The sequence below is a fragment of the Poeciliopsis prolifica genome, unplaced genomic scaffold (assembly GCF_027474105.1).
Source record: "Poeciliopsis prolifica strain line A6 unplaced genomic scaffold, Auburn_PproV2 SCAFFOLD016, whole genome shotgun sequence".
Taxonomy (NCBI): Eukaryota; Metazoa; Chordata; class Actinopteri; order Cyprinodontiformes; family Poeciliidae; genus Poeciliopsis; species Poeciliopsis prolifica.
In genome coordinates, this window is record NW_026562391.1 from 9939589 (window position 1) to 9953010 (window position 13422).

A 13422-nucleotide genomic window follows, 5' to 3' on the forward strand; every position below is an offset into this window, starting at 1 on the left:
CCATCCATCCATCCATCCATCCATCCATCCATCCATCCATCCATCCATCCATCCATCCATCCATCCATCCATCCATCCATCCATCCAGTCACAAAAGGTCAATTATTTTTGGAGAGAGATTTATTTTTTTATTTACAACTTTACGTGTAACTGCAAAGTTGTGCATAACACAAAATCACTCATGAAAGATATGCAGCATCTTGCAGCAGAAACTCAGTAAACTCCTCAAGAAGGAAAATCTGCTCTGTCCTTTCTTATTGGATTGCTGCGTTTTCAGCTCAGCCTGTCCATGTGAACACCAAGGTGTACTCTTTAACCACCTATTCTTCTCCCCTAAGGTTTAATATAACCCTATTTCTTTCTATATCTACAATAATCTTATTTGTTTTGTTCAGGTTTAAGATGATTGATCCCTTACTGTGACACAGAGCGGCCCATTAGTACTTTGACCATCTTTGATACTCCTAACAACTGCAGAGTCATCTGAGTATTTCTGCAAACGACAAGACTCTAACATGTACCGAAAGTCTGAAGTAAACAAGGTGAACGTGAGAAGACAGTTCCCTCTGGCCAACAAATTGTCCAACAAATAGTCCAAATAAAGAATCTGGAAAGTACTGTCAAAAAGAAAACGAGAGCCCACACTCAAACAGTATAGATGAGGAACCCCTTAAAAGCCACGGACTTTTCACTTATATCACAGTAATTCATGCAAAAATAATCCCCAAACAATATATTATTTCTCTACAGTGTATGGATGCTTTTCAACTGTCCACAATGCCTAAATTAAACCTCCTTTTTTCCTAAAGAAGTAGTAAGTTTTTCTGATAAACTTTTGGTTTAAATAAATGCACCTCTGGGTGTAATTAATAAAAATTATGTTTTTTTTTTATTCAAATATGATTTATTTAACGTCAGATGTCAGTTATCATAACACAAATAACTGTTACGATTAATAAAAGCAATAAAACTAAGAGAAAGTAAGGATTTTAAAAACCAACGTGAAGAAGAATGCCCAAAAGGTTTATTCTAAATAGACAGACTGTATCCGTAAATATTCGCACAGGGCAAAAAAGTGCAGTCTCTGTATCAAGTCGTTCACTGAGGCCGCTGGCAGGTGGCAGTCTTGTTCCTTTATTTAGATTATTAAACCATTGAGATGGACTCAAGCCCAGATCAGAGTTTGTCTCTTACACGTTCAGATGTTTTAGACATCAGTGATTTTCTACAAAAAAGGGAGGAGACAACAGACAGCGCGTGCACGTCATTGACTTCAGGAAATGAGCATAAAAAGCAAAGAAATAAAATTTATATTTTTAGTTTAATTACACATACATATTTACGCAAATGTCTATTGTATAGATTAGTGGCATTTTGTTTGTTCCTATAAAAAATATATTTTTTACCCCTTTGTCGCACAAAAATTGCGTCATTGATCACGCTCACTCAGCTGTTCCGTCACACCGTAGAATCAGGAAAATAATACATTTCCCATTATATTCGAGTTTAATCTGTTGACATGAACATAGAGCCTTTTTGCTTGGTGTGAGAAGACATTGTTTTAAGGTAGTACACTTTGTTGACTTCTTTCCTGAAAGAAAAATGCATCTGTTTTAGTAGGGCTTCTTATAGCTGATGTTTATCCTCATTTTCACGCGTTCTTTCGTAGATATGCTCATTCTCAGCGGTAGGCCTGCATTTTTATGTAAAATCAGTGTTAGTATTTGTATCTCCCGTGCAACCTGTTTTGGTTACGCTCCTATTCATCGCATGAATGAGAAGTTGTGTCAATTTCACTTCCAGTTTTAATATGGAAGTTGTCTCTTATGTTGTATCTGCACATTGTATCTTATTCCTAGGACATTTTCTTTTGTCACTGGATCAATGAAGCCCATCAGAGATGCTCAGCTGGGGGCTTTCACCTTCTTTGCCTCAGCTCTCCCTCATGATGTTTGTGGTAGCAATGGCCTCCCTTTGACACCCAACTCCATTAAAATCCTGGGGCGTTTCCAGATCCTTAAGACCATCACTCATCCCAGACTGTGTCAGTATGTGGACATCTCCAGAGGGAAACATGGTATGGCTGTTAACCCTGTTAGTTGTATGATATATTTTGTTCTACTGGTAACGGGCTTTAATGTACTGCGTTTAGTGCAAGCGCGTTACAAAAATTCACTGCAAAGCTTTGTGAGAAATCTCAGTAGATTTCTAAAGAAGTCTTTTTTATTTTTAGTTTCTTGAAAAGGTTTGAACTCCCGAAATATCCTAATATGCTCAGAAAAACACTCAGAAACACTGTGTTTTAAAGGACAAATGTTTTTAATACTCACTAAATGATCAACTAATTTTAGTTTTGTAAGTTAAGCAAAAACAACAACAAAAAAAGAAAAAAATAGATGCATATGTATCACCAATTTCTTTTTGTCTTGCTGCATAGAACGACTGATTGTTGTTGCAGAGCACTATTCAAAGAATGTGGGTGATTTCAGGCAAGAGCAAACAGCGAGGTAAGTTATGATCTAAATTCTCATTTGGGACTTTAAAACATGAGTGTGCTTTAAACCAACATTATGCTGAAACTCTGGATGTATGTTCAGGGTTTCTTCTATGGTTGAAGTTGATTGAACATCTACACTAGTCTGTTGCAGCTTGTCAACAGTTTTTCTCTGTAAGGGCCACTGTTAGTGGTGTACTGTCTCTGTAGAGTTACTTTGGACCTCTTGACTGCATTTCTGGTTAATGGTGTTTTTGCACTGATTCGCAGTGTATTTATTGAGATTAAATTACAAATTGGTATAATCATGTGAGTTTTATAAGTAGATGGTTGCACAGAATTGTATTGGAGCATGAAAATTGTGTGTTCTTTTCCTCCCGCTTCACAATTTGTGCTGATTTGTATTGGTCTGTCACATAAAATCCCAATCAAGATTTGTGGTAGTAACATGACAAAATGGGAAAAAGCTCAATGAGTAAAGATGCCTATCAATTTTGTAAGGTAGATACAATGTAGATGCTGTAGCATGCATTGACTTTGTCAGCTAATTATATTGTAGTATTGCTAAAAATATGTCTGCAAAACCTTGACACACAAATGATCCAACTCTGACTTTTTATTTTATCTGTTAGACCAGAAAAGGTACTCCACCTTGCCTACGAGGTTCTTGAAGGTCTGGACTTCATGAACAAACATGGCTTGGTGCACAGAGCCCTCAGCCCAAACAATGTACTTTTGGATTGCAAGGTACTGTTTGTAACAATGTTTTTACTCCTGTTAAAAGACTTTAATATGACTTTTTGGCATCCTGTTGCCAAAAAGTCATGAATTAGAAGGCAATTATTTTTCAAATATTTAAAACTAAACTGAATTATTTGATATAAAAAAAGTGACATATTAAGATTTTAAATGTATTTATATTTTCTTATTTTTAAATGACCAAATCAAACATAGATTTTCAAAACTCTAACATCTGTTGGGTTTTTTTCTGTCAATTAAATAGCAATTCTGCTTCTTTAGGAGCCAGACTGTAAATTTTAAATAAATAGTCATGGAAATAGCTACAAATTCTCATTTTGTGATGAATTTTGTTTTTAAGGGCAATGTCAAACTGGCAAAGTTTGGCCTTTACCACATGACTGATCATGGGGCGGATGTTGATTTTCCCATTGGGTAAGTAACTTCTTCTTTAATTTTCCCAGGTAGTTATGAGGCAGAGGTCAGAGCTACAATTCTATCGCTCTGGTTTCATTCCAACCAAACTTCAAGAAGCGTAACGTACAGGATGATTAGTGTGAGCTTATGTGCTGTGTCATATCGACTCCAGCAACCCATCATACCTTGCTCCAGAGGTGATTGCCCTGGGCTGCTTCAATCCCAGTGATCCATCACATAGTGAAACTCCATTGCCCTCAGGACCTAAGTCGGATGTCTGGTCACTTGGAATCTTACTCTTTGAACTATGTGCAGTAAGAATCCCTCCTAAACGCCCTGAAATATTTAGTGATGTTTTTCAACTGGACTTTTCCTAAATTCCAGCTATTCAAATAATGATTAGTTTCTAATCAGATGATGTTAATCACTTATAGGGAAGAAGAGTCTTGCAGAACATTGAAATAAGTGACAAACTGAAGTTCATTTTAACCTTGGGTGAGTAAAAGGGATTTAGTTAACCTGAGTGTAAAGCACTGGCCTTTTAAACTCAACTGGGCTTAAAATGAGACGTCTGTTTTTGCCAGGTTGCATGGATGATATTGTCACTGTCCTTGCTGAGGAACATGGATGTTTAGAAATCATTAAGGTACGCCTGAGAAACACTCTATCTCTGCACCAACACAATTAGACAGATTTTTAATATTAGTGGTCACTGTTAACAGCAGCTTGTTACTTTTAAGATAAGCAGGAAGCATGTGTACGTATCCCTACAGACAGAAATTATATGAAGGCTGGATTTTAATCTGTATGCTTCATATTTTACAAATTGATAAAAAAAATTTAGTTCTAGTTTCATTCACAAAAGCTTCAGTTTTTAATACTTGTATATGTGTTAAAGGCTATGTTTGCTATATTTTTGGAGCCATTTTTTAGTACATGTAATGAAATAAATGACAAAAGTATATAACACATAAGTATTTAGATGTAATCATCCTTATTCTGTAGAATTAAAAAAACCTTCTGAACTGATCTATCCTCTTTAAAAGTACTTAATTACCAAAAGCACTTATACATATTGACTGTGTTGATGTATTGAAAATTGAACTTTTTGAGGTAACTTAAATGGGGAAAGTAGCTGATTATCATATTTTTGACCTGTTCACAGGAGCTGCCTGAGAATGTTGTTGAATTGTTAAGGAAGTGTTTGACCTTTCTTCCATCCAAAAGGTAAATATAGTGTTTGCTAGAGATTTTCCCCACATTTATTAAAAATATGTTCTGTGTATTATGTTATTGTTTGTTGATTAACTTTAGTCAAACTTTCCTCAACGTATTGAAGAACTCTGCAGAATATAAAGTGCAGAAATGCAAAACTCATCTTGTGTGAATAACTTTCTGCCTCTCACCACAGAATGTCAGTCAAGAAACAAAACTGAGGCTTAGTTGTTGATCTTATTTATTGAAGTATAGTGAAAATTACAATCAGATACTTTGGATTTGCAAAGACAATCAACTAAGTTTAAGATTATCTCAATTTTATTCATTCAAGCATATGTCTCTAATCTTTTACTATTTCTTTTTTAATAAGCTCATTTGATAAGTGTAACAAAAGGCAGTTGGATTTTGTGTATATGGTCTGAAAACAATTGTACTGCATCCAATATAAACAGTAGTTTAAAAAAACTGATTTCACAGTACACCACTGTAAAAGAAGTCGTACACTGTACAACTCTATACTGTAAAATATACAGTCGTATACTGTACAACTCTATACTGTAAAATATACAGTTGCATACTGTATATCAAGGGAAGATTGACCAATTTTGATTTCTGGCTGTTTCTATTGGTACATCTCTATTTTTGTCCCTTTACTGCGTGTGTGGATGTGTGTATGAATGAGTGAATGTAGTGTAAAGAGCTTAGCAATCCTTAGACTTGATAAAGCTTGATACAAATACAGACCATTTACCATTTAAATGTTTTCTGCTTTTTGCTACCTGAAGGCCAACCCCTGCTGAGCTGCTTAGAGACCCTGTTTTTGATGGCATTTCTTGCCACTATTCACCCTTCCAGAAGCCTGTCAGTTTGTTTTCATCTTCTTTGCGCTGTGCACACCTAGAGCTCCCAGATGACATCAGTGATCTTTGCAAAGGTCTCCTTTAAATATTACCTGATCTTTAGTTTGATTAAATATTAATTTTTTTAGACCTGCACCAGTAGGACAAAACATTAAAGTTACTGTTTCTACCTAAAAGCACTTGAACTTTTGTCTGTGTGCAATCCTAGATGATGATGAGGATTACTTGTCAGAGCGCGGCATAGATGAGGTGTACCATCTATGGTGCCTCGCGGGTGGAGACCTGGAGAAGGAGCTTACCAACAAGGAAATCATCCAATCTAAGCCGCCAATCTGCACATTGCCCAAGTACATCACATGCACACAGACATGCACTGAATCACATTGGGGATGTCTGAACATATGCACATTTTTAATCATGTTATGGCCTATTTAGAATGCTGTATCTGCATGCTCTTATATTTTCTTTTAGGTTTGTCTTGGAGGATGGGGAGTCATTTGGCCAAGGGAGAGATCGAAGCTTCCTGCTTGATGACACCACAGTGACGCTGTCTCTGTGCCAACTCAGAAATGTAAGGCGGGTTTGTGTACTTTAATATATTAAGATGTGAGTTTGGACAATCATCACTGGAAAAAATGTTGACAGTGAAAGACACTAAGAAAAAAAAAGTGTGTCACCAATTTTCATTTTTTTTCTATTTTTCAAGGTAAAATGCTTATAACAGTCAACTTCAATAAATTTTACAAACAAGAACTAAGAGTGCTTAGTGTAATTTCTAGAATCTTAAAAATGTATAAAAATATATGCTAAGGGTTGGTTTTACTGCTTGTAGGACTACCTACAAATTAGTCAACTTGATGTTAAAAAAACAGACAGACATTTGAAACCTGGAAAGGGTTGAGTGTTGCAACAGATCAATTATTCTAAGCATGAACAAAAACTTGTTTGGAATGAATAAAGCAGGCAAACTTCCAACTACTGTAATTGTGCTTACCTCAACCCTATTCAAAATTTGTTGACTATAATTTAGTTGTAGCTTCGCAACAGGAAACCAACCATAAATAAAGAAACTAAACCATAAAAAGATTGAGACAATTGCTGATAACTGCGGCATTATGGATATACTCGAGACTTGTTTTCTGTTAAAATCCACAATAAATTCAAACATATGCACCATTTTTTTTACATCACTAAAACTATTTGTTGCTAATTATGTAACCCTGACAAAAAATCCCCTCAAACTGAACCTTCAAGGGTCAAAATAAAAAAAAATATAAAAAAAATTCACAGAAACTCACTATTTAAAATGAGCACTTCAGTTACAGTTACATTAGATCATAATATATAATTATTTTACAAAAGGCGTATTTTCTTTTTAGTGTCCATATTATATATATGTACAGATGTGCCAAACTGAAGATCAGTGGGCCCTTTATTTTAACCATAAACGAGAGGCAAGCACATGTATGTCGAATTGGATGTTTTTTCTTGTTGACTCTTATCGCAAACTGTGGAGTTGAAATCAGGACATGAAAAAGAATACATATATATATATTTTTTGGTCTAGAGACTGAAGGATGTTGCTGGAGAAGCCTATTACCCTCTTCTGGAAGACGAGTAAGCCTCCTTCATTCTAAGACCTTCCCCATCTTCCATGTCACTATTTTTTAACATTATCTTGTCATTCCTTTTGGCACCAGTAATGTCATGTCCCGATCCACCTTCCTCCTCCAGACAGTCGAGTTTGCCACAGTCTAACAGCAGCAATGAGCTGTCGGCCACTGTCACGCTGCCACTCATCATCCGTGAGAGAGACACAGAGTACCAGCTCATCCGCATCATCCTATTTGACAGGTTGCTCAAGGTCAGTGCAGCATACGTACTTGTGTACGTCAGCCTTACACACTCTGAATCCACACCTGGGCTAAAATACACAAGCATAATGTTCTGAGCTTCAGTCTGCAGTATATTTAATTGGTATTTTATGTGAAAGAGAAACACAGAATATAGCATAATTGTGAAGGGGAAAGGGCATAATCTATAGCAGTAAATGCACCCCCACCGAGAAACATGCAGATAGCAGCAACATGCTGTGAGGATGCATTTCGTCATCATATATGGTCAGAGTTGGTTGGAAGTCTGATGGAGCTAAACACTGAGGAAATCTGGAAGAAAACTTGTTAGAGACTACACATTAACCTATTAGAGGTTAAACTTCCAACAACCCTAAATATACAGCCAGAGTTACATCAAAGCATATTCTTGTTTCAAAATCGAGACCTTAATTCCACCCAGAATCTGTGTCGATACTTCAGAGTTCATGTTTGTAGCTGCTTTTTGTTCCTTCTGACAGAACTCGAACCAGTTTGCAGGGAGAATGAGCAACAACTCCATCATTAAGATGTCCAAATCTAGAGGAGACAAAACTTGCAGTTTTAATTATAATGAAAGCCACTTCTAAAAAATATTGATTCAGAGAGGCTGAATATAAATACACCCCACACTTTCAGATTTTAATTTGTAAAAGATTTTTAAAAGGATGGATTTTTTTTTTCCTTGTCCTCAATTTCACAATTATTGCACCGCCACTCTTGATGCAACTGGTGTCAAGGCTAGTTATTAATTTGGGGGACAATTACATTTTTGCAAAGGACCAGTTTGTTTTGGATAGTTTATTCCTTTAATCAATGAAATCGTTGAAAATTACTTTGTATATTTACTCAGTGATACTTTATGCATTTTGTCTTCAGGGCTATCCATACAAAAAGAACCTTATTTGGAAAGAGGCCAGAGTGGATATTCCTCCTCTGGTCAGAGGACTGGCTTGGGCTGCTTTGCTAGGCATTGAGGTACAAAACCTAAAGCAACAATTAAACTAAATTTAAATGAGAAAAGGTGCATTGGTTCATCTGTTCTTTGTAATTTTTTTTTTTTTGCACAGGGTGACATTCAAGCTAAGTATGACAGCATTGACAAGGATACTCCCATTCCAACTGACAGACAGGTAGGCTGAAGAATAAAAGCTAACAACACAGTCATTTTACTTTTTTCAAACAACATGCCGAAGTTGTTTATTTTTATGTTGGTTTTTTTTGTGTACAGATCGAGGTGGATATCCCACGCTGCCACCAGTATGATGAGCTGCTGTCGTCTCCTCAGGGTCACATCAAGTTCAGGCGTGTGTTAAAAGCCTGGGTGGTCTCCCATCCCGACCTGGTATACTGGCAGGGTCAGTTACTCCCCATTCATCTTCTTTTTTGAATCTGCAGCCTCCATCTTTTTTTTCTCTCTCGCTCTTCTTTTCTTTTATTATCTTGGTAACACCCATAAGTGAACACTAGATGGCGATTATGCCTTGTTTTAGAAACATTTTTTTTTTAATCACAGGTGCTTTAGTTTGACCTTTAATTTATTTGATGCACTTTCCATTTCAGGTTTGGATTCACTTTGTGCTCCATTCTTATATTTGAACTTCAATAATGAAGGTGAGGATCTCAGTTTGAACTTTCCAGCTTGGATGCACCCATCATCAGTTTCATTTTAATTTGGTCTTTTAATCTTTTATTTAAGACCTCTATTTTCAATGTTGGCTGAACATATGACTTACGCCTTTAATAATATCAAGGATAATTGAGGGAATTCAATAACCTACATATATCTCAAAAGTATACAAATTTACAGATACACCATGAACAATCTTTTTCCAAAAATTCCTTCTCCAAGTTTCAGAGAAATCAGATGCTTTGTGTTGCCTCCAACTAGATCTGGTTGTAACTCTGACTCAGAATAAATTTGACTAACCTTCATTAGCAAAAGTGTAGTGCAGTTATGTTACCTCACTTTTACTCCTCCAAACAAACTTCTTGTCATTGTGATAACAAAGACTAAATCTCAATCTCGATAAAATCATTTGTTTCAAGGATCATTTAGCCTGTCCATGTGGGCAGCTCATTTGGCCTCAAAGCTGTCTGTTTTGAAGCAGAAGTTTCTATATTTGTTGGCATCTTCATGTTGATGTTAAACCGACTGCACTGTGAATAACAACACTAATGTTTCAGCAGTTTCCAGTCTATGATGGGGTGAACATTCCTTTTACTTTCATTCTGAAAGTAAAAGGTTAGGTCAGATGGTTGAAACTTGGACATAGATTGGTGCAACTGCTTTAATCACTGTAAATCCCAGTTTGTTTCGTTGAACTTAAAAAAACCCCACAAAAAATAAACAGATAAACAATTTAAATAAAAAACCTCTAAATCATTTCTGATTGATACATCTTCATGTAAATGCTAAGTCTGTATTTCTACATAAAATTTGTATGCATTTTGTTCTCTATAGCATTAGCATATGCCTGCATGTCTGCCTTCATCCCAAAGTACCTGTACAATTTTTTCCTGAAGGACAACTCCCATGTCATTCAAGGTAAGATATTCAAGAAGAAACCTTTGTTTTGTGTCCGAGTAAAATTTCTTAGTAAAAAGAAAAGTCAATCAAGTTGCAGTGTACCTTTGTGACATCATCCTTTCAGTATAGCCTTCATTTCTCAGTGCTTTTAAGCTTGTTTTATCATGTGCCACTGCAGGTTGTTTTATCATGTGCCACTGCAGGTTGAGTTTTAATGATTAAACACAGTTTAATCATTAAAACTTTAAGTTTAGAAACAAATTATCATAGGCTGACAGGGTGTCAGCCTGTCACCCTAATGTTGATTAAATCTGGGCTCAGTGTTGCTTCTAAACTGTGAAAACTAATTTCAGTCTGTCTTAATGGAGTCTGCAGCTGAGCCACATCATTTAGAAATATGGAAACAAATGAAACTGCAAATGCCTGCAGAGAAATATGATAATCAATTCCTGTGTGGCTGATAAAGAGCTGCCTTGCACACCTCTGAATCTCTGTAAGGAATGAGACTGTTATTGTATCCTTCTTTGAATAGGTGCCATGCAGAGGTGCCTAATGTTTGTTTGTGTGGGAAAACTACTTTAATTCAACATTTGAGGATCAGAAGTCCAAATGGAATGTTTAGACTATGCCCCCCAAAAAGAAAATAACTATTATATTATTTCTTAAGTGCTAATTTTCCATTTCTAAATAAAATAGTAAATTGGTCATTTTTCTTCCTTTGCCATTTAAAAAAAATATTTTTGTACCCAATATTTCCGGGGATGCAATTTACCTATCGGTCAAACTACGTTATTTTCCAACTATGCATAAATTTATACACGTTACTCTGACATTGAGTTAATACATTTATACAAAAATAGTGAAAGTATTTATTTTATGTATCATAGTCGGCTGTTATGATGTTGTTTGATGACGCTAGTGAACAATGTTTATTAGCAGAGGGGTTATCAGAATGAGCTCACATTTTTGGCTTAAATAGGAATCAGAACCATAATTAGTCACATATTACCTGGATTTCTTTAGGGTCTTAAAACATCTTGAATACCACCAAATTTGCATAGTTAGTTACATCTTCAATATTTTAATTATTTGAATGAATTGTGTAATATTATTATGCTGTAGCAAATTTACAAGGTCCATTTAGGTCAATAAACATTACTGAAGGACCAAATGTATCACAAGAAACCAGCAAAAAAATCTATTGTAAGAACTGGAGTTCTTATACCTACAAGAAGATGAATATCAAAAAGTTTCTAATCTTTTGTTTACTACAAGCTACATGGATATGGCAGGGATCTTGGTACATGGCTTATTGAAGCTTTACTGAAACACAAATTTACCTATTGAAGTTGTTTTTTGTGAAAAACCTAGACCATACATTAAAATTATAATGTAGATTTTAAAGTATACATTAGAAGGCCTGAACCCTTGGCTATTGAGAAAGAATTGCTTTCTCAAAGTTTAAAATTTTATCCAATCGATAACGTTCGGGCGTAATGTTTGCAATATGCCAGTTCAGCACTATAAAACTGGAAATTGCCTGAACTTTTATACAACCATCCCTTTCTGCTAAGAGAGAAGTGCCAATCCATGCGAGGCAGCTGTTATTACAACATTTGGAAGCGTGACCAACTTGAACTGAATGGCTCTGCTCAGTCCCACTGCTGCTATTGCCAACTTCAGGCAGACTAGAAATCAAAACTGCTGTAAATTGACCTCATCTTTAACAACTAATCGTTCTGTTCACTGATTGGCCTGGTTGAAATTAAGTTAGAGAAATCGAGCTCAATGAGACAAAATCCCAGATGGTGCACTGAAAGGAGATGAGAATAGAGCGAAATTGCGTAAGGAAGGCAATGGCCAGGCTAACATTTTTATGATTATTTTTATAACTTATCAAAAGTATTTTACTAGCAGCCATAAAACATCCATTTATTTTTCTTGACGATTAACAGTGGCATATTAATTTGCAAAAGGGTGAATTGATTCATAGCTATAAAAGCCACATTCATTGTGTGTTTTCGAGTAAATGTTATACTATAGATTTTTTTTCTGACCTTTTTCCTCTTTTGATTTGGTTCCAGAGTACTTGACTGTTTTCTCCCAGGTGATTGCCTTTCATGACCCAGAGCTAAGCAACCATCTAAATGAGATTGGCTTCATTCCAGATGTAAGTTGCAGAGGATGAAAGTGTCCTGTCTGACTGATGACAACAGATTCCAGTGCAGGACATGCTCAGATAATGCTCGTTTTACATTGCAAGTTTTACTTCAATACGGACACAGAAGAAAATTATTCTTATTTTCTTGCTCCTTGCCGAGGGCAAAGGAACCTCCTTGGACAGCCGGGTGTATGTCTTCATTGCCACAGACACTTTTTGTTCCACATCCTTCCTTCCTGAATTTGTGGTCACGGTCAAGTTCTCCCCACAGTCCACAGCTAGTAATTTATACAGTGGCTCATGTCTTCCAGGCACACTTAATGACTGCCTTCTGCTGGACTTAGCTTATTTCTTCCACTATGGGCCAATTCCTGATGCCATTTGCCTTCCTTCTTACAGCTTTGCTCTGTGACAAGGTTAAAGTCTGTGCCACCTGTCCGTGAATTTAGTTGTGTGCTGATGAATATGTGTCATCTGTGGAGCAGCCTCTGAAACATCACCAGTTGGATAGTGGAGTGTCAGAGCCTGCAGCTTCCTTCTGAGTTTTTGACACTGCAGCTCTTGAGTCTGCAGTTTTAAAACACAGAAACTAGAGAAACTAAATTTAACTGCAGTAAATTCAATTGCCAATAATAAAAGGTCTTGCGTAGCCTTTGGATTGTAAGAAAACATTAAGTAAAACTAATTTTAATCATATTTAAACAAATGACTATTTCATTTAAAACAGAAAAAAATGCCACACCTGTTTCAAGTAATATAATATTGTTGTTGTGAGGGACTGGCGACCTGCCCAGGGTGTATTCCACCTCTCAGCCGTTGACCACTGGAGATAGGCACCGGCACACCTCACTACCCCACTATGGTTATGCGTGTAAAATAATGGATGGATGGATATTGTTAATTAGATTTGAAATTTAATCTACAATGTTTACGCATAATTTTTATTGTCACATAAATTTAAGCAAAGCTAGAAGTGGAAGCAGTTGTGAAAGTGGTCCAGTCACTCTTTCGCAACTCTGTCCCCACAACAACGTGTAGTGGCTTCCATTAACTTTCGACAAGGTGAATTTATTAGGTCTTTGCAAAAAATGTTTTTTATAAAAATGCAAAAAGATGATCTGAGTTGCACAAAA

General features: G+C 36.1%; 1 protein-coding gene across 1 annotated transcript in view; it reads left to right on the forward strand.

Annotated features, from left to right (window-relative positions):
* The first annotated feature begins 1451 nt into the window (after positions 1 to 1451).
* tbck (TBC1 domain containing kinase) overlaps positions 1452 to 13422 on the forward strand; it is a 30114-nt gene continuing 18143 nt past the window's right edge. The window contains exons 1-20 of the mRNA XM_055041626.1: positions 1452 to 1566; positions 1860 to 2077; positions 2438 to 2507; positions 3127 to 3241; positions 3594 to 3667; positions 3822 to 3963; positions 4084 to 4144; positions 4234 to 4295; positions 4815 to 4876; positions 5653 to 5801; positions 5936 to 6074; positions 6199 to 6298; positions 7295 to 7344; positions 7462 to 7591; positions 8478 to 8576; positions 8669 to 8731; positions 8830 to 8956; positions 9162 to 9212; positions 10063 to 10146; positions 12213 to 12298. Coding sequence (XP_054897601.1) covers positions 1885 to 2077; positions 2438 to 2507; positions 3127 to 3241; positions 3594 to 3667; positions 3822 to 3963; positions 4084 to 4144; positions 4234 to 4295; positions 4815 to 4876; positions 5653 to 5801; positions 5936 to 6074; positions 6199 to 6298; positions 7295 to 7344; positions 7462 to 7591; positions 8478 to 8576; positions 8669 to 8731; positions 8830 to 8956; positions 9162 to 9212; positions 10063 to 10146; positions 12213 to 12298 — 1857 coding nt within the window. The 5' untranslated portion in view covers positions 1452 to 1566; positions 1860 to 1884. The remainder of the gene's footprint in view (positions 1567 to 1859; positions 2078 to 2437; positions 2508 to 3126; positions 3242 to 3593; positions 3668 to 3821; positions 3964 to 4083; positions 4145 to 4233; positions 4296 to 4814; positions 4877 to 5652; positions 5802 to 5935; positions 6075 to 6198; positions 6299 to 7294; positions 7345 to 7461; positions 7592 to 8477; positions 8577 to 8668; positions 8732 to 8829; positions 8957 to 9161; positions 9213 to 10062; positions 10147 to 12212; positions 12299 to 13422) is intronic.